Source organism: Melanotaenia boesemani, chromosome 17 (genome assembly GCF_017639745.1).
Source record: "Melanotaenia boesemani isolate fMelBoe1 chromosome 17, fMelBoe1.pri, whole genome shotgun sequence".
NCBI classification, from domain to species: domain Eukaryota; kingdom Metazoa; phylum Chordata; class Actinopteri; order Atheriniformes; family Melanotaeniidae; genus Melanotaenia; species Melanotaenia boesemani.
In genome coordinates this window covers 27,831,146-27,852,193 of record NC_055698.1, presented here as the reverse complement: position 1 = coordinate 27,852,193, position 21,048 = coordinate 27,831,146, and the positions used below count along the sequence as shown (strand labels likewise).

General features: G+C 36.9%; 1 protein-coding gene across 2 annotated transcripts in view; it reads right to left on the bottom strand.

Moving 5' to 3' along the window:
• LOC121656312 (voltage-dependent calcium channel gamma-6 subunit-like) overlaps positions 1-21,048 on the bottom strand; it is a 36,595-nt gene that overhangs the window by 2,150 nt on the left and 13,397 nt on the right. Inside the window, exons 1-4 of one of the 2 annotated variants that reach the window (XM_042011343.1) lie at positions 9,740-9,776; positions 5,903-6,595; positions 3,618-3,728; positions 3,320-3,428 (exon numbers count right to left, since the gene is read on the bottom strand). In XM_042011343.1, coding sequence (XP_041867277.1) covers positions 3,320-3,428; positions 3,618-3,728; positions 5,903-6,109 — 427 coding nt within the window. In that variant the 5' untranslated portion in view covers positions 6,110-6,595; positions 9,740-9,776. Of the gene's footprint in view, positions 1-3,319; positions 3,429-3,617; positions 3,729-5,902; positions 6,596-9,739; positions 9,777-21,048 lie in introns of those variants that run through there. The other variant, XM_042011342.1, reaches the window with a different exon arrangement.

Below are 21,048 nucleotides of genomic sequence, written 5' to 3'. Positions count from 1 at the left end.
TTAATTGTTCTCCATCAAACATAATCAGCTGTGAACGTCAATGACAAGCTCAAGGTGACAATTCAAAGCTTCCTGAACAATTTGCATTCTGCTGTTCCGATGATGTGTTACAGCAATTAGAATTTGGGCGTCAAATAGATTGTGACACCTCTATCTGTTCCCTCGCACATTTACGAACACAAGCAAGTTAACATGCACACACATCACTCCTAATTAATGTGATGAAAGCCTCGTTTTTTTTCACCAGAGCAGCTAAATGTGCTACAGCAAATACTGCTGCACACAATCCCACTTAACTAAATTAAAATCCTATTAACAATTTAAGGGTAGCTGCATCTGGCCAGTTAGAAAATTTGGCATTTTACTGACCCCATGTTTTTGTTTTTGTTGTTTTTTTAATCTCTTGGGGCACATCTGCCTGAAAAAGACATCGGCTCTGCAAGGTAGAGTAGTCGTCTTGTAACCTGAGGGTTGCCGGTTTGATCCTCGGCCAAGTCAAGTTCGTGTCGAGGTGTCCTTGGGCACCGAACCCCTAATTGCTCCTGATGGGTCGTGGTTGAGCACCTTGCATGGCAGCTTCCGCCATCAGTGTGTGAATGTGTGTGTGAATGGTTGAATGTGATGTATATTGTAAAGTGCTTTGGGTGTCGTTCCAGGTACAGTAAAGCGCTATACAAATACGGACCATTTACCAATTTACCATCTTTGCTATACCATAATACGTTAAAATTTAATGTAAAATGCATTGATAGAGTTTTAGCTTAAATGGTAAATTCATTGCATACTGGTATCATAATGAGCTAATCCTTTAAAATAAAGTAGGTAGCTTATTTATATCCATAAATATAACACATATTGATAAGTAAAAAGTGGGAAGAAATGTGACTTATTTGAACGTTTAACAATGAAGCAGACATAATTCTCAAATGGTTTTTTTTAAGAAAAGTGCATTATTGCTTTCACAATAGTCCTTTAACCTGCATTTGTGGATGGAACCTACAATTATCTCTGGAGCCCATGCACTGATTAAAGTACTGCCTGACGGCAAGTAATGATTTTTCAGTCAGGTTCCCTCTGTAACAAGGTGTCTCCAAACTGTCTGTTTTTTTTGTTTCTTATTAAAGGCTTGTAAATGATTGAATTTCCAGTTTTTTACCTTTAATTTATTTTGAGGAACTTTTTCTAATGTTTCCCAATCATTTTTAAGTGCAGGTTTCTGTGAGTTGCTAAATTTCTGTTTATTTATACTGCAGAGAGACTCTGCCTCTCTAAGGTGCTCTTTTTATATTAAAACCTGTTAATGGCCTGCTGCTCATAACCTATTTTCTGCAACATGTTTTAACAGCTTTTTCTTGATACCACTTCTTTTCCAGCCCTCATGTTGCTACCACGAGATTTAAGGTGAACTAAACATTTTCATGGAAAAAGAAATGTTTTATTTTCAATATTTATTTTGTTTTCTATGAACTATTGTAAAGAAATATTAGCTTGAGATCTTCAAATTACTGCACTCTGAATTAATTTAAATATAGACAGTGTCCATACTTTTTTTTGTACTTGTGTTATTCCTTGATTGCAACTTTTTGTCTTTACTAACCTCAACTCAGCTTCCTTTATAAAGCACCTTTTCCATTTCAGTCAATTTCACAACAAGCAGACCAACCTAGACAGAGCAAAGTGCTTTCCTGGGGTGATAGGGAACAATAAAATCTTTGAGGCAGGTCATTGCTTGACCAATAAGAGTTTTGTAGGTGAAAAAATGGATTCTAAATCTGATTCTAAACTTTACAGGGAGCCAATGTTAGAGGCCAAAACTGGAGAAATGTTATCTCTTCCGATTGTGTGAATGAGTACACTGACCTCAGCGTTTTGTATCATCTAAGATAGAAATGTAGTGGTATTTACTTTTGTGTTAATCATTCTTCAAAAATGTGAATTTAATGAGGTGAGTTATGACCAAAACTCACCAAAGAAAGTTCAAATTTAGATGTATTGCAGTTTCAATGAAGTTATGTTTTATGTCCTTTCCAACAGTTGTGCTTCAACCTTAAATTACCAGCTAATTCAAATTGGGAAATGACTACATAGCTGTAGTATGTTGTTGTGCATGTGAATGGGTTTGTTAGGCTCTGTTATGGCCCCAGGCTTGTCAGCCTGAAGCCGTATATGTAAATATAGGAGTGTGCCAGCGCTTCCCAGTGATTGGCTTCAGGACTGTTTCCTGGATCCACCTTCCTTCACCAGGATTGGTTGCTGACTGTTCTGGATCTTCAGTGGCTGACCAATCAAGACGATGCTTCGCCTTTAAATACCTTGGATTTCCCTCATTCATAGCAGCTGTGTACAGCTGGGACACAGTTCGCCAGTTTTGGTGTGATCGCTGGACTGTTAGCTGTTTGTTACCCTGTGTGGGTTTTGATTACAAGTTGTGGTAGTAATTCTGAGCTTACTGGCTCTTTCTTTCCTTTGTTTTCTGTGTTGGATTTGACATCCTCCCTGAGCTGAGTGAAGTTGCATTGAGTTGAGTAATTGAGTGAACTTGAGTTTCATTTCCTTTCCTTTCTTGTTTGTTAACCACCAGTGTGGGCGTGTAAACCTGAAAAGGGATACTTTTAGTTTCAATAAATTTGTTGGATTTTGCCTTTTCTTTTATTTAGGAATATTTCAGCATTAGTTTTGGTTGACCCATTTTTGTTTATTGCTTTTATTGTAAATAAATTGGGTTTTATTGTATTTTCCCTTCTCCAACTAGTGTGTTACTTCCCTTTTACACCCCTAGACAAAAGGGTACGTAACAGGCTCCTTTACTAATGTATCTATGTAGTACTATATTGCTGTAATTCCATCAGTTTTCCATTGCAAAGATGATCTTTGGCCTTAATAGGACATATAGTTGATGAAAAATAATACTTTTTTTAATGGTCAAAAACCAAGACATGAAAACTCAAGCAACTCTAAAAATAAATCAAAATGTAATTGTGCAGACACCCTGCATTCATTTGAACTAAAAACAAAATGTAGACCATTTCATTCATGTCACAATGACTCAGCCAGTTAGTCAGCTGAACTGTTCAGACAGCCAGCCTTCACACAGTGAGCCAAGCATGAATTGTCTGGGCAGGAAGTCAGATAGACCACTCAGTCATGCTCACTCACACCATCAAACTAAACTTTCCAACAAGCTTAACAGTTTGACAGATGACCAGTCAGCCAGTTTGTCTATCAATCATCCACTTAAACCTCTCTTCCCTTAAAAAGAGTAGTCAGCCATCACAAAACACACACATCCACCCAACCAGCCAGAAATACTTTGAGTCACCTCCAGGCAATTCAGCAGGTCCACAGCTCTCTCGTTCTGGGTCGATATCAGCCACCCACAGGGTCTTGGTGCAGCCCTTCCACAAACCATAGTGAGCTGTCAGACAAGTCTGCAAAATGGAAATGAAACAGAACAGGGTCCACAGTTACATTGCTTTATCATCTCAGCAGAATTTCATTTCTGAAAGGACATTACTTCTATGCTTTTTGTGCTGCAAAACACGTCCCAGAACAGATCAGAGGTTCTGGTATGGGTAGAAAAACAACAAATTATGTCATGAAAAATCTGGAGGTTTCACCTGATTGTTATAGAAACTCTTTGGGGGTGCCAGCTCCACCCAGAACTCTGTACCAACCCCAAGAACTGTCAGAACAACACCAACGATGGCCACAAAGAATGCCAATTTGATCTAAGGACAAACACAATAAAAGATCATTTCAGTGTGAATTTATTTTATTTGTGAATTAAAAACATTTTTCAAGTTTGTGTTTAAGAATAACTCGGTGTTCCTCCTTCATTAAACTCTGTTTTTAGCAAACATTCGCAGATGTTATAACAATGTGGATATAAAATTTGTACAAGGAAATTTAACATGTATCCTGTTCCTTACTATTGAGAAATGATACAAAGACAGTTATGCCCTTTGCTCATACAGACTGGGAATGGAAATAGAAATAGGCCTCCTGTTCATCACTCCTACACAAAACACAGCACAGAATTAGCATGGTGCTTACTTCAGTCAGAGATGCTCTCACTGTGCTCAGTTCCAAGTGCTTAAGTCCATTTCCAGATAATTCTCATGATAGCCTTACATCTGATTCATAACAGGCGGATGTTAGTGTAGTCATTCGTTTGATTTTTATTTTGACTTCTATTGTTCTTAGTTAAAATGAAGCACACCTACTAAGGAGTTAAAATACAAAACTAACAACATTTTCAATTTATTTTATTTATTTGTTTATTTTGGTGAAGCAGCCTGCAACTCTTGGATTACCAATACCTAAAACCCTGTACGTTGACAAAAAATGCTTTATGAATACCCTATATATTGAAAACCACACAAGGAAAGACACAATAACAAGTAGTTAACACATTAGTCCTGGAAGTTTCCAATCCAGTCATGCTCATTTCAGATCAGAATTGTATTCAGATCAAGAGGGGTGGGTTTTGCAGGCTGTTTTTGATCAGCATGAATGAAAACTATTCTTACTGCACATGCCTGGAATACTGCTTGTATTGCACTGTTTACTTCACTGAATAAAGTTCATTTAAAGATTTTTTTTTTTTTTTTTTTTTTTACATTTAGTGTCAGACAGAGTGAGACCTAAACCAGGAATATAAAATTATTAAGGGGTAGAAACTGAATTTTGTAAGATAAGTATGCAAACACTGCAGTGTTTGTTTACACCACAAATCAAAGCTTCTTCTATTTCTACTGTTTCCGGTAAATCGGATAGCGGTACAACTCTGCACATGTCAAAATGATCTATTGCATTAACACAAGTGATACAAGTAAATGTGAAAAAAAACAGCACAGGTCTGACTGGAATTTTTTTACTTGATTGAAGAGATTTGGTACTTGTTAACATTGCTAATAACAGGAAATGTACCCATAGCCAGCTTTTTACTATAGCTAAACAGGCCATGATTCTACACTATTAAAACAATTGTATTTTTTTTTTTCTTTTTTGTATTATTTCACAACATCCCTGTATTTTTTAGATACTGGAAAATACCAATAAAATCATTTAAATAGTCTGCAAATTGACAAGTCAAATGTGAAACAACATGAAAAATCTGTGAAAATACCTAAGAAAAATTAATTTTGTAGAATGCAATACAATTTAATTTTACATAAAAGTGCTGTTATGATACATTTTCAAGTTTATCATAATTTAAAGGATCCACATTAAAGTCCCCAGACTGGTAATGAATGGGAACCGCTGTGGGCCCTTGCTGCTGCCTTGGTGCCGGAATACCCATTTTTATAATGTGAGGGATTATGTCTTATATTTGTAATTTAATTGCTGTTGTTATACATGCTAACTTTCAGTGGCTGGAATATTAGATTTCTTTTTTCTTTTTCTTTTTTTTTCTTTTGACAGTGTAGCTAAAAACAAGTCCATGTTCTGTGACAGAATCTGATGCAGTGGTGGCACATTCCCTGTGGATCTCAGTACTTTGAAGTAACAGAGTCAGAATATGTATTATTATAAATGAACATCCTGCAATCTGACAAGATGTCAGTCACCAAACTTGGGATACCAATTTAGTTACTTCCCATACATATATTTCGGTCTTTAAAATTAAAGGAATCAATAAAACTATTAGATAAAAGCTTTACAGTAAATACAATCCCACAGAACACTTAAAATTATTTTTGAGTTTAATGTTTCTCTCTTTTGAGCTCTTGAAGACATTCATTAAAAATTGTTTTTGATATAATATTGTTTTCCCTACTATGCAGACAAGTCTGGTTTTAGTTGGAATAGCAGCTTTTTGACAGACTGGTTCCAAATGTTCAACAAAACATTCATGCAGCTCCAGAAAAAACACATTATTACAACACACAAAACCAGTCACCTTTCCCTCCTGGGCTTCACTCATTGCATGTCCTGTTGCCGTCGTCCTGCGGCGTTTCCCTCCAAATGTACTTCGTCCACCCATCAAGCTGGCCAGACCACCTCCACCCTGAGGTGGTCCTCCTGCTGCAACCCCTCCAACTGTTCCTGCTCCTCCTGGTGCCATGGTGCGGCCATCTTCATCAGTCACAACAAATGTTGACCACATTTTGTACAAAATAGAGAATAACAAGGGGTAGCTAAGATTTGTCTTGATTAAATTTCAGCAGCCAAAAAGACGAAAGATGATAGCAAAAACAATTTGTTGTGTATTATCAGTTTTTTTTTTTTAAAAAAAAAAGGAAAACTAGCTACAAAGCAAGAAACTGTCCTTGAAATATTTCCAAATGTACAAGCAGAAATCTAGAAAGTAAAAAAGAAAAGAAAACTAAAAGTAGAAAAAAATGTCTTCAACTCTCCTTTGTAGCAGGAACCAAAGGTAGTGGTTCTGAAAGATTTAGTAGGGAAAAATCAAGTCAGGAAACAGTCTTTTCATGAGAAAACAGCACACAGTCTCTAACAGCACATTCATAGCTGGTAATTAAGTCATCACGAAAAAAACAAAAAATCCCACAATAAAGGAGGAGTTTAGGAAAATCTCTGCTTTTCAGTGTGAAAACAGGTAGAAGTGACCAAGTGATGGTGACGATTCTTCCTAAAAAGTAAAAGAGACAAAAAAGCAACAGCAATTATTATCAAATAAAACTTAAAATGCAGGTGTTTTGTAGTTACTAAGACATATTTTTTGTCTTCAATAACTCAGATAACTTGGATAAATTAGAATTGGATATTGGGTAAACCAGCTGCCAAATAAAAGTAAAATACTCATGTCATTAATGTTACATCAGAATTTATTAAACTTGAATACATTACAAACAAAAACAAATTTAAAGTAAAACAGGTTTCAATGTATCCACAAATAATTCTCTCAAAAGTTGCAATTATGTGGCATGATCACACGAGTAATTTCTAGAAATATTTCAAGAACCAAGAAGATTTAACTCATAACCATAACGATCATCTGATGATAGAAGAAAAGCAAAATGAAAACAGTGAAGACCTTCAGCAATGCTTCTCAATTACACTACCGGTCATAAGATTTGGGAAACTTTCCCATTAAATTCAGTGGGACAGTTTTTCAAAACTTATGACCAATAGTGTAGATTTTTTCTCTTCTTCATTTTTCATCAATAAAGAAATATGAAAACATTAGCAACACAAATCATGCCAGTTATATCACAGCAAACATATGAAGAAACCTGTCAGCATGCTGATACCTGATATCTATTTTCAGGCACTTTGTGTTATCTCTACAGCACTTATTATGGTCAACTCAAAGCCAGTTATCTTTTCTGGGAATCCCTGCCAAAGAGAGGTTACACAGATACACAGCTGGAAAATTGAATCCTTTGTTTCTGCCGAGTGAATGAAGCAGCTGTTGTTCCGCATTCTGCTCAGATGTGGTGACAACAGACGTGACATACAATCCTTCCTCTTGTTAGCATAAATTAAAGGCATCCCTTTGGGAGACCATATTTTCGACTGTGTCTGCCTTGTTAAGAAGATAACAAGCACAAGTTTTGAGAGGTTTTAGACAGGTTCATGTAACCAACAGAAGACAAACTTTTTTTTATCAGATTATAAAAAAGGAGTATTTCATTTAGCCACTTAGCCATTTAGCTCTTTTTCAATGGTTTTCAATAAAGATGAAGGCATACATTTTTTTGCTTTTTTTTTTTGTTTGTTTTTTGCTGCAAAGCTGTTCAGAGTGTAGAAGTGTTCCATTATGATTTCCAAACTCCATTTGTCAAAGCTGGTGTCTCTAAAACATCTTAAACTGTCCTTTAGTATTAAGGGCAAGACAAAACATTGCTCTATGAATGAACTTTAAAAGAGCTGAAAGCCTTCCAATGGATTAAGTTACAGGACTTTCACTTTGGAGACCTAGGCTTGACGTCCAGGCAAACCTCTTGGGTTGTGTTTTTTTAACAAAGTTTTGGCTCAGACAATGTGTGTCAAATATGTAACATGTTAAAAATGATCTCCTCTAACAAGAAAGTCTGTAAAATTTATGGATAGATTTAATTCACACATAAAGGTGCATAGCTCAGGAGGAAGAGGGGTTGTCTATCAATCAGAATGTTGCCAGTTTGATCCCTGACCTCCCCAGTGTCAAATGGGAAAAGATATTTGTAGGTTGTAAGACTGCAAAGCAAGATATAAGGTGATGTGGTTAGGATTGTAAAACAGGTTTACATGATATGCAAAATTAGATAAGTACCTAAGAAATAAAGGAATATTACAAGATATTGGACATTTGAGGTAATTTGCCAACCACTGTGCAAATCAATAAGAAGAAATATCTCTTCAGTCTTTCAGTCACTGAGTTTAGTTTTCACTGAAATACAATCACGAATACAAGCTAAATACTGTAATAATTTCAGAAACCGATTCTGGTGTCTTATCTGAAGTTTGGTATGTTGTGCATTAACATGCTGCCAAGCATTTAACCAGAATAAAAGCATTCTTCCATCCATCCATTTTATATCTATTTATTCTAATGCAGGGTCGGGGGGAAAGTACGACCAAAACAATATTAAAAGTGCAGTTTTCCCAACTTTATTTCCAACTGAACTGAGCATAACATGACCTCTCCTGTTGTCTATAAACAAGCAGAGAGTGAACGTAACCCTTTACAGTTCAGTTTCTTTCTTTCCACTTTGAAGAAACTCCTTTTATCCACATATTTATTACAATCAGAGACAAACAAACCAGTATTAGACATACTGAACAATGTTGTTAAGATAAGTCATTGCAATAAAAGTAGACCCATCTAAACACTTAATGGGTAATTTAATGTAAATCTATATGTAATACTTCTACATATTTTAAATGCATTTGAACCTGATGTATGATAAATCACAATTAGCTGTAAAAATCTATTAAAAACTAATGTCTGACATTCCTATCTAAAACAGAGCATCAGAGACAAATTGATAGTATGACGTCCATACTTTAATGGCCATTTTAAGCTTACATAGTTTTCATTCACACAACCACTCATTCAGCACTTCTTATTCTTCTAAAGTTACAGAAATATGAGCAGATTGGAGGCAATGTTAGTTTTGAGTGTTTAGCCCATGGACACCTCACCACATGGAGCTGCATTGGATTAAACTACCAATTATCTGATTGTAAAGCAACTACTCAAACACTGGAGATAAGGCCAACATCAGCGTGGGCTGTTGCAAAATAAATGAGCAACTTCAAAAAGTAGTCACACTTCCTATCAAAATGTAGTCATTTTTGTTAGTGATTGAAAACTTTAGAAGTTGTTGAAAAAACACTTGGAACCATTGAAGAATGATAAATAAGATTGCTTGTCCTTACTCATCAAAACTGACCACGTTCCTCCTTATAAGGGATCCATTTTGACTGACTGGAAAATCACCATTGAAGCACAAGGAAGAAACTCAGACCAGCGTCAAACACATTCATTCTTATAACAAATCCTTTTCTTGTCTCTAAATAGGAATCAGCTCCATGGAGGATATTTCTGTTATAATACACTTACACTAAACTCTGTGCAGGCAACATTTAAAGAAGTCAGTTTAGCTTTATTCACCACCAGCCCAGCCCCCCCTCAACCAATACAGTTCAGCAACCAGAAAGCATCATGCTGAAATTAGACACATTAGTTTTATTTATTTTTACTCTTTAACACGTGCTGCACGCGTGCCTCACAGTGCTCTCTGTCACTTCACAAATATCACAACAATGACATTAACAAGTTGCTGACCTGGTTTTTGTGTGTGTGCTTCTGCTCGGAGTGACGAAGGGCGAGGTGAGGCGAGGCGAGGGAGTCGGCAAGGGGGAGGCGTACGGGTGAGGGGGGTGGGAAAAGGGGGCGGAAGTCAAAATGGTTTGGTGTTACGTATGAGGGAGGACGGGACGATGGGGGTTAAGCCATGAGCCCAAATGCCTGTGTGTGTCTGTGTGCTGGTTGTGCATGATGTGGGTTTACTTGTGTACATGCACATAGAGTTGCAGGTTGCATATCTGTGTGTGTGTGTGTGTGTGTTAATTTATAAGTGAAAGTGCGTGTACATTCTTACATATTAACTTGCAATTCCGTGTGTATATGCCTGCTTCCATAAACGTAATGCTTAAAATAAGTGTGTCTGCATGCATGTGCATGTGTGAGGTATGAAACCACCCTGAAGCTTCTGTAACTGAATCTGTTTGTTTACACTAACTGCAACAGTTGCACTGAATGAGATCCCTATTTTCTTTTTTTTTTTAAATGTACTTGTGTATAAATGCATTATACCTTGCACGCTCAAACTAATCTTCTTAACTTAGTGTATGTATGTGTGTGTGCCTCCCCGAGCTATTTTTGTCCCTCACCTGTTAATGACATTAAAGTCGGCCAAGGGGAAAGGGCTGTGGCAGGGGGGCTTGTGTCAGCTCAACGCTGGCTGACTCTCATGTCTGCTACCGCTACGATCCCGCTGATTGAAGAGGCAATAGTAGATTCAACACCTTGAAAACAACTATTGCTGTCAGTTGGATGTCTCTGGGCTCACATGATCTTACAGCTCTGACATCTGACCAATTCCACCAGACAGTGATAACCTGATACCGTTCTGCCTGCTGACACAAGCAATGCAGCACTTGATCCAGTTTGCTGTACAGGAAGCATGTCTTGAGTTCTGTTAATACTAGAATAAATCTATTTATTTAAAGGTTTATAGTGTTGTTCTCAGTCAGAGCCAGTGAAGGACGATTTTGCATTTATACCAATACCAAGTATGATTATATATTCTGAATAATCTTAAGTAATATTAGATGCATATACCTGATATACATAGATATTTTTCCATGTAGTTGCAGACTCTTGTAACATAGTATGTCCACATAGTAACACAGGATCCCCCCTTTATGGGACAAGAGTGAAATTCATTAGGAAGTGATTAGGTTTCTCGTCACACGGTCTGTGAAGAGTTACTGCAGCTTTGCTACTTTGTAAATGAGCTATTTCAGGATGCATAACTATTATCAACAACCAGCTGGAATAGGTTCATATTAGGACACACGGTACTGTGCAAAAGTCTTGAAACACTCCCAAAGTTTCCTTGTAGAAAACTCTTTAACAAACCTGCTCACTTACATGCTCAGTTATGCAATAAACTGCTCACTGGTGCAATGACCATGAAGATATTTTCATTTCTAATTCTCGAGGTCTTTTTTCCTTTTTTTCCTTTTTTTTTTTTTTTTTTTTTTTTTTAACATGGACACTGTCAACAAAACGTTCTGAACAAAAATCTTCAGAGGTTGATTTAACTCATATTGCTCTTCACTCAAAGTGATCAACTTTTTTCATTTCAGTATTAAGCAGTGTTGATTAAGTCATTTTAGAGATGCCTCTCTAATGTGCAAAGGCAGATTATTCCACAGTTGTGGAGCAATAGTGAAGAAGACCATGTCCCCTCTGGGCTTCCTTCTGGACCTTGGTACCTGCAGGAGCAGCTGGTCAGCTGACCTAAGGCACCGAGAAGTCGAGCAGGGGTGAAAAAGCTCAGAGAGGTAAGGCAGGGCAGGGCCATTTAGACATTTAAAGACAAAAATAAGAATTTTAAAAAGAACCCTAAAACGTATAGTCAGCCAGGGGAGTGAAACCAGGACAGGGGTGATACATGTTCTCTATTACAGGTAAAAGTTGTGCAGCTGCGTTGTTGTGTTGTTACAGACGTTCTGAATCAGCTGCAGGCGTGACAGTAAAGATTGACTCGTTCCAACATAAAGTCTGTTACAGAAATCCAAGAAGCTTGAAATAAAAGCAGGTATCACGGTTTTGTAATGCTGCCTGAAGAGAAAAGATTTAACCTTTGCCAGTCCATCACTCCGAGCAGAAGACACATAAAATAACCAGACTGTTTTCATTTTTCCAGGATGGCCTCGCAGTATAGTGAATGCAAAGAAATCAATAAGGGCTGTAAACATACCAGTGTTACCTTCCACTAATGTTTATTGACATTATACTGAATTTTAAGTGTCAATCACTGCATTTGCACATTCCAATCCAGTTTCCTTCCATCTTATCAAAGGGTCATTGAGTGTGTGGTCCTCCTTTTGCCTAGGAAATAGAGCAAGCACTGCAGTCAGATGTGCCTGGCATTGTGATCAGTGGTGTGTGTATTACCAGAAGGCCAGGCAGACAGAAACACACACAAAAATGGAGGGCTAGAAGTGAAGGACAGAGAAAGAAGATAAAAGAAAAGAACTGTCAGGAAAAAGGAGCACTTGAAGTTGGTGGACAGGGAGACAAGATGAACTGAGACAGGTATCTCACCTAAGAGCCAGAGCAGGCAAATTAAAATGCTCAGCAGGCTGAAGTGGAAGATAGAAGTTCATACAGACCAGCAGAAAGCTAATTACATGAGGCTGTTTTTAGCCATTATTGAAATTTGGCCCTGAACCAAATGGAAAATACAGCTTCTTCTTACATTTGATTGTTTATTATTGTAACTTGATGTCAAATATGAATATGATGATAGTTTTTGTTTTCTTTTTACTGAAATGTTTAAACATGTTGAAAGTATCCCTGTTTTAGCATTTCACCATCAGTTTTGCCCCTAGATTAAGTAAGGTGGTAGATAGCTCTGTAAAATTAGACCTCCTTCTTGGTTGTGGATCAGCAGAGGTTGGGAGAGGTAGATATTTCTGATGAGGCTCCTCTGCTCCCAGGAAGACATGGCAATGGGGAGGAAGCAGGATTCACAAGAGTCCATCTGGAGCGGAAATGACGAAACAGAATATTGTTTAAAGAATGTGGCTCAGCCAGATAAGTTCAAAAAGTAGAAGGCAATAAGCCCAGACACCAGAGAATGAGAGCAGATGCAGGGGAACAGATATCCCTTATTAAACTTTCACATATTAAATATTTATCTGAAAAGAGAAGAATACTCCTCTAGGAGCTCTGCAAACCTCTTTAGCAGACTTAGCTTGTGAGGCAAATGGATTCTTGGGATTCTTATTACATCACAATCTGTCATGTAATCTTCAAGCAATGGCAAGCAAAACAATGTGTTGCCTGCTTTAAAATGTGGCTATTGCTGCTGCCTCTTAAAACAGTATGTTACATTTCTTTTAAGCCCCTCCAGCACCCCTGCATCCACTTATAGGTTTAAATTTCTCTAAAATATTACTCCAATATCAATCACATGTGTGAGGAGGGATGGGATCGGAGCCTGATGCTAAACTTCAGTCATATTTCTTTCATAAACATTGACTTTCTGATCAAACTCAACTTTAACAGGTCATGCAGTAAATTCACATCTAAACTTCTTGCACAATATTGATCATTTCAGTTTGTCTGACCAACATTTTGTCTCCCAGAAGTAACCTTCATCAGTGTTTCTCAAGCCTGGTCCCGGGGAGCCTGTCCTGCATGTTTTAGAGGTTTCCAACCTGTTTTAGATTAACTAAACTGTTCATCAAATGCTTTGCAAGCCTGCTGATGAGTCATTCATTTGAGTCAAAGTACAGAAACCTGTCAAACATGCAGGGAAGGGGTCCTCAAGGACCAGAATCAAGAAACACTGGCCTACATGACCCTGAAAATGAGATTTACTTCCACCTGACTTTAACCAAAAGCTAGATTTTACCAGCTGGTTTTTCGACTTTGCCCTACTTGGTTGACTTTTTTTTTCCATGAAATGGTTGTTTTTATGTCATTGCCTTTTCCAAACATCTCCTCTATCACAGCCGTGTTTATTTGCACTTGTTAATAGTTCTTTGGTTCCTCCTAAGTTGCTGGTTTAGACTAATTCACTCTTGGTGTTTTCTTTTACTACGTTTCTTTTTTTTTTTTTTTTTTTTGTAAATCCTCTGTATTTGTTTTCATTTCTGTTTTAAATGTTGATTTTGGATTGTTTTTGGATTTGTCTCCTAATTGCCCCACACCTGTGTTTTACTAGTTAATTACCCCAAGTAATATCTAACCTCTTCAGCCCTCTCTGTTTGCATCTAGATCATTTTTTTCCTACTGTGTTATTGACATCATTTAATTTAGTTTTTCCAGTTTCTATCAGGCGTTACAGTCTGTTTTCCTCAACATTTTGGCTCTCTTCACACAACATGTGACATTTCTAATGATGGCCTTGTAAATTATTCTTTGTACAAAAGATGTGCTTAGATCCCCTAGATCTACTATAAATAAAGTTGTTTCCTTCACCAAAATCTAACAAAATGATACAAGCTGAATCATTATAAAGAAAACATTTAACTGTTGAAATATTGCTGCACTGCATACTGATGCTTTTGATGATGAAAATTAACTACCAGTCAAAAGTTTTGGGAACCTTTCCCATTAAATCCAATCGGAAAGTAAAGTCTGTGTGAAGCAATGAAAGTCAAAGACTAAACAAGACAAAGACTATGAGTATACATATTTTTTCATTTATCACTTGCTAGTCTTAAATTAATTGCAGTCATGTTGTTAACTGGATTACTTGGAAAGCCTTCATGCCAAAAGTAGCAAGTTAGCTCTACTGGCTCATAGCACAGTTAACACAATTCAAAAAGCCAATACTCAGTAAAATCACAGAACTTGGAGGCTTAAAGAATCTGAAACCTGCCCCCGAAGACCCTTTTCCTGATAAGTAATTTTTGTTGCCTAGACTAAACCAATAAGGAGGTGGTTGAAGTCAGCTAAATCAGATTACATGGTGATCTCAGGTCTAATTACCACAGCCTAATTCCAGTAATTAGATGCTGGAACATTTTTAATTGGACTTTTTCTCATTTTGCCTGATTGAAATGTTCCACTGCTTGAGTATTTTATAAACCTATTTTAATTTAACTTAGGCTCACCCAGCCAGTTAATCATGGGGTATTTAATAATGAACTTAAGATTTGCTCCCACATTACCAGCACAAGCTCGTTTGTCTCCAAGGAAATCTGCCCAAATATCTATCCACGGTGCAACGATGATTCCTAACCATGAGATGGCAGTACCTGGCAGAGAGGCATAGATGAGGGGGTGAAGGGTATGAAACTAAGCTGTCCTGACCCCCCAACATCCAGAAAGTCAGGACTGGGACATTGTGCTGCTCTGAGGTGATAAGATTACACCAACACAAAGGACAACACTAGAGGAAATTCATCCAGTGAGTAAGAAAATGGAAATAAGTCGGCAGTAGATGTTTTAAAATTATTGTTTTAAACACAATAAATATTTTTTTATGCAAAACTTAACTATACAAAAACTGTATTGGGAAAACATAGGCTGCTATCTTAAATGGTTTCTTTTGATTTCTTACAAAAAATAATGCATAGATATTCCACACATACCCTGCCTATTCCTGAGCAAAGATAAGTCAGTGTTGGAGCTTTGTCATGGTGTCTGCAGCACTTTTCTAAAGAAAAAAGTCAGGAAAAAGATTTTAATAACTTCATTCAATCATTCACTGATTCATTCATTGATTCATTCATTCTCTATTCCAGCACTAGTAGGCGAGCCTTTTATCTAAATGTCACTGAATTAACTGCGGTAAACTATTAAAGTTTTGTGTTGGACATTTTCTGTGTGTAGCTTATATCATTCCATGCATCCATCCATCCATCCATCTTCTTATGCGTGGTTGGGACGCAAGGGCAGCCTTAGCAGAGAAGCCTAGACTCCCCTTCCCAGATTGTTTGTTTGGGGGTGCTGGCTGAGAAATGTAGTCTCTCCAGCATGTCCTGGCTCTTCCCCAGAGCCCCCTCCTGGTCAGATGTACCCAAAATACCTCACCAGGATGGCATCCAGGAGGCATCCTAACCAGATACCTGAGCCACCTCATCTGGCTCTTCTCAGTGTGGAGGAGCAGCAGGTCTACTCTGAACCTGTTCCAGATGACAGATGCCTCCTAACAGGTTGAGTGGGCTGTTATCATCTATTCATATCGCTGATCAGCAGCACTGATACAGCAAGACTCTAGATCCCATCTGAAAGCCATCCAGTCTGCCGGTAAAGGTTAAACACTCAGCATTATGGCACATTTTCATAAAAGTAAAGCATTTAAACTGTGACCATGAGCAAAACAAGAATGATAGAACAGTCTTCCAGTGCTAAGTCCACCTTTCTAACCCGCTGCTTCTCTATACAACATTTTACAAGCTTAATAGTCATAATCAGCAGGATACATTATGCCACACTGGGTTTTACTGGAATTCAGCCTTGATTTCATTGTCAAAATGAATCTCACTACTAAGACAGACAGATGAAATGAAAATATGGGTATATGTTGTATTGGTACAACTGCTTTAATGTGAGCTTGGTGGTCCTGTTTTTCACCAATGATGCACTCGTTCTGTAAACTTATAAACCTTATTCATCAAATAGCTCAACTCAGATATTTATCTCAAAGCTTTATTTAAAGACTGAAAGATTTTCTCATAGCCTATAATAGTTGAAACTTTTAGAGGATACACAAGTCTGCTTGTAGAAGAGTGGCACTTCAGCTCCTTAACTGTGAGTCAATTTTTTTTTTATCAGATGACAAAGTTCTCTTTTCCACATTTTGAACAGAAGTATTTAAATTTATTCATAGTTTCATTCCACTGCGTTTACATGAGCTTATCTCTTCCTGGAAAACAATTATGTACATGTCAGTCCAACACTTCCTGAAATGTTTTTATCACACAAAGAGCATTGTTTCATTCTGGCTTTGTTTCACGTTTGGGAATAAAACGATTTCATGACATCCATCTTTCAGTAGCACAAAGAGGAGTGAGAAGACTGCCAGCATTAAAAAAGGACTTTTTTTCAGGCAAGCATTCAGCACACCTGCTGCCTACTGAAAAACTAAACTTTTTTTGTGAAAATTTTCTACATGTAGAATTTATTCATTATGCCATTTGCATGTGATAACAGAAAGGCGAAAGTGTCACAGCTAACACTAAAAGATCTACTGGGTATCAACTGGTTTTTTGGCAGAGTCAGACACTTTAGAATAATTGGTTTTTCATCCTCCTTTTAGTTTTGCTTCCTGTCTTTATTTCTCACCTAGATTCCTGAATCTGACACCTGCATCTCTCCTCTTCTCCGTATATATTGTTCTTCGTTTTCTCTATCTTACCGTGATATTCATTTCTGAGCTCTTCTTTTCAGATAGATAGATAGATAGATAGATAGATAGATAGATAGATAGATAGATAGATAGATAGATAGATAGATAGATAGATAGATAGATAGATAGATAGATAATCCATTAAAGCCCAACCCAAGAAAAAATGGTGAGAAAAATTCTATTTCTTTTAAAATCTGAAATCTTTCTTTTGCTCTTAAGCAAGATGTTAAAAAAAATAAAAATGTACTTTGTATATTAACCATTTTTTACCATGTTATATCAATATAATATTTTTATTGTCTCCACCAGGGGGTAGAAGACAAGTTTCAGATTGTGTACAACATGGTTTTGAGCTATGTTTTTACCACTCAGTGATTCAAAAGGTCTCAGAAACACTGTGTATCAAATATGATACCTACAGCATCAAAGGGTTAAAGAAGAGCTCCTAGTCCAAAATGGCTCCAAGGTTCCTCATTTTTAGACTTTCATACTGAGATTCTCAGGTCCAAAGACAATAAATTTGGTTTTGTCGTCCAGGCGTTCATACAGCCATGTTTTAAGACTATTTATACACAACTGATCTCATTTCGTTTCCTGACAAAGACTAATATTACAACATAAGCATTTAACCATCCAATGACAAATTTAAACTAAAGTAAAATGTTTTTTTTTTTGTTGTTGTTTGTTTTTTTCTGGCAAGGTGCTGGTAGAGTTTGATGTGAAGTATTGGGATGTATAATTAATCGTATCACTTTTAATTGAAAAATTACATTTAAATTCAGTTACAAACTTTTACATTTCAGTAAAAATTTTAAACGGAAGGATTATTCTTTATACTTAATAACCTACAAAAATAACAGACTTAAATTGATATTATTTACAATTAAAGCAAAAATTAGTTGAATCTTTTCTAATAATCTCTGAGTTCCCATTAAGCATCCTTAGATATAAGTTTTGAACATTTCTGTGATTTATACCATTTTTGCTTAAAGAGAAAATTAAGAAAAACTTGTACCATCAAGTTACTTTGAATTTTCACTCTTCACCAACATGAAATGTGTTAGTTCTTTACTTACATGTGATTATCCAACAGTAAACACATAATACTCATTAGTCTAATTTCTTTTTTTTCACTCTCTGTCATATTTTTAGCACCACAGAGAACTTATATGATGACCTAACCCCAAAGTGATAATAATAACAGTTAAGCGGCTGGTTGCCTGTATCTGCTGGAGCATAACCAGAATAACAGGGGTCAATGTGGGAAAAAGATCTGGATTTAGCTTGGCAGAGCGTTTTAAGGTCAGCCTAGCAGGATTATAAAACATGCTTACTGTACGCTGAGGAGGAGCCCAGACCTGCATGTAATCTGTGAAGTGTTCTGATGCCTGATGTGTGACCCAGACATGAGTCATGGATAATACTGTGATGTTAAACAGAACTGAAAACCTTAACAGTTTAAATTATATTCATCTCTTTGACATTTTCACAGCAGCTCCAGAACTGAAAGGTTGAAAGACTGCCATGGTTACATGCACAGACATCCTGTATTCATTACACTGAAAAATTGAATACCTGTTCTTGGGTTACACTGCACCACATCTCTAAGTAATTTCATGATACTTTTCATTGTGAGGTAATACCTTAACATAAAGAGAGGGCAAGCAATTCTACTTCATAAAGAGAGTGAGTTTCAAGATTGGAAAGTTACATAAAGTTGCACTAAGTAACTCCCTTAAGTAGAACAAATAGCTTCTCCAGGAGATTTTAGCCTGGACTTCTTTTTTTGTGCTTCTAGTCTTATATTTTATTTAGTTATTTTTTATCTGTTGGGACTGCTGGATCTGACTGATTGTTTCTAGATTGATTGTTGATTGTGAGGTGGATGTGGGTGAACCACAAATGAATTGTCCTTTAGGGATCAGTAAAGTTGTCTTGAGTTTCCAAACTTAAAACTCTGCTTTACAGATTTGTTTGATGGTACAGGGACATTTCTGATGTACCGTCACTGCCCAGCAGCATCCCAAGGCACAGAAAAACACTTCACAACTTTAGCTTTTGGGCTGCTGTGTGCAGCTTAATTTGGCTTTACCCACCATGTTATACACTAGCGAGGAGATATTTACACACCAGCTGTTTTGTAAATGCAAAACTGCTGATTCCGCAAAGAAACGTAAGAGGAATTCATCAGAGGAATAGAGGAAAAGAAAGACTCAGCAAAATATAAGACAAGATTCAATATAGGACTGACTTTAACGTTCTAGAAAGAGATTGTGGTATAGGTAGGATGCAACATGGATGCTGAATTAACTGTCATTAAGTGGTGCATCACTGAGAATCTGACACAGTTCTGTAGAAAGCATTTTTATTTAAATAATATTGATTGTTCAGCTAAACTGAGCAAGTTTAAAGATGCTATAATTCTAGCATTACAGTAATATAAATTAAAAACACATGCTTGTTTTAGTAGCCTCTTGCAACCCAATAAAGAGCTCCATTCTACAGTGAGTGCTGAGCAGCAGTGTTAAAATCATACAAGGATTCCATGGAAGAAAAGGAAAGCTTTTTCTTCACCCACATACAGGTTTAGAAAATAGATCAGAGTGCAGTGCAGTCAGAAGACCTGCTTTAGTTTATTCTCACTTTTTTTACACTCACTTAACTTTCACACTTTTGTTCTTACTACCACTACCACCCTCCACCTACATGTACAAGAACAGAAGCCAGCAATGTGCAAGTAAGAGATCTCACACTGTGGTTGGACAATATGATCTAACATTAACACATGAACACCGTTCCTTTAACCACATTTTTTTGTTTTTAAATCTGTTTTGAAAGTCACTTTAGCATGCACCGTTTTTCTCTGTTTCAAGACAATATTGACATGTTTCTTTCTCAATAACCTGAATGCAATTGTCTTTTTCTGTGATGCTTTTTCTGCTTTTCCAAACTGAAGTTAGAGCTTTTATAACCAGCTTTTAACCTGTTTCAGCCCAGTTAGTCATTATATTTAGGATTCAATGTAATGTTTTCTATAATGGTTTCTGTAATGGTTTCTTTCAATACTTGTGTTTGGTGATGTTTTTGTGGTATCATGATTCCAGAACCCAGCTTGCCAACCTCTGAACCAGGAATCCTCAATGCTGGTCCTGGAGGGCCAGTGTCCTGCAGGTTTTAGAAGTTTCCCTGCTGCAACACACTTCATTCGGACTTGGTATAACATGGAGCTGTATTAGATCTACCATTCTTGGGGCGACTATATATTTCTCAGAACTTTTATTATTTTTCCACATCTGATCATGAGCCATTTCTACCAGCCAGAGCCACCTATCATCCCACTATTATCTAAACCAAATCTGCCTCAACATGGGCCAAATCATTAAGAGACTGATCCCACTTAAATGCTCTACTGAACAACACAGGAAATCATTCCTACCTGTGTCCATCAAACTGAACAACTCCTCCATATAGCAGCAACATTCACTGTTATACATTTGTACTTTGCACTACATTTACATTTACTGTATCATATTGATAATACTGTACATATTACTCACTGGCAGGATTTATCCTGCATCTGTTTATACAGATGTTGTAAAAAATTTGTAATTTTTCTTATTGTGATTGCTATTTCTACCTCATCCTTCCTTATTTGGTACGGAGCAACTGTATGCACACAATTTCCTACAGGATTAATAAAGTATTCTGATTCTGATATTGAATTATTTAACAGTAATTTGTCCTGTAAAGTCAAAGTTAATTTAGTAGACAGGGCCCACCCTCAACAATCAATTACCCGGCCTTTTACTGTCTCCTGGCATCAGGACAGAGTACCAAAACCTTAAACTATGCTCATGAGATTTCAGTAAAAAAATAAATAAAACATAAGATCACAAAGACAGTTATCCAATGAAGATATAACCACACCTTTCTTCACCAGTCTAGGCAAGGCTACTTTGGAGGAATGCTCAGGGAAGTCTGACCTGAGATGGCC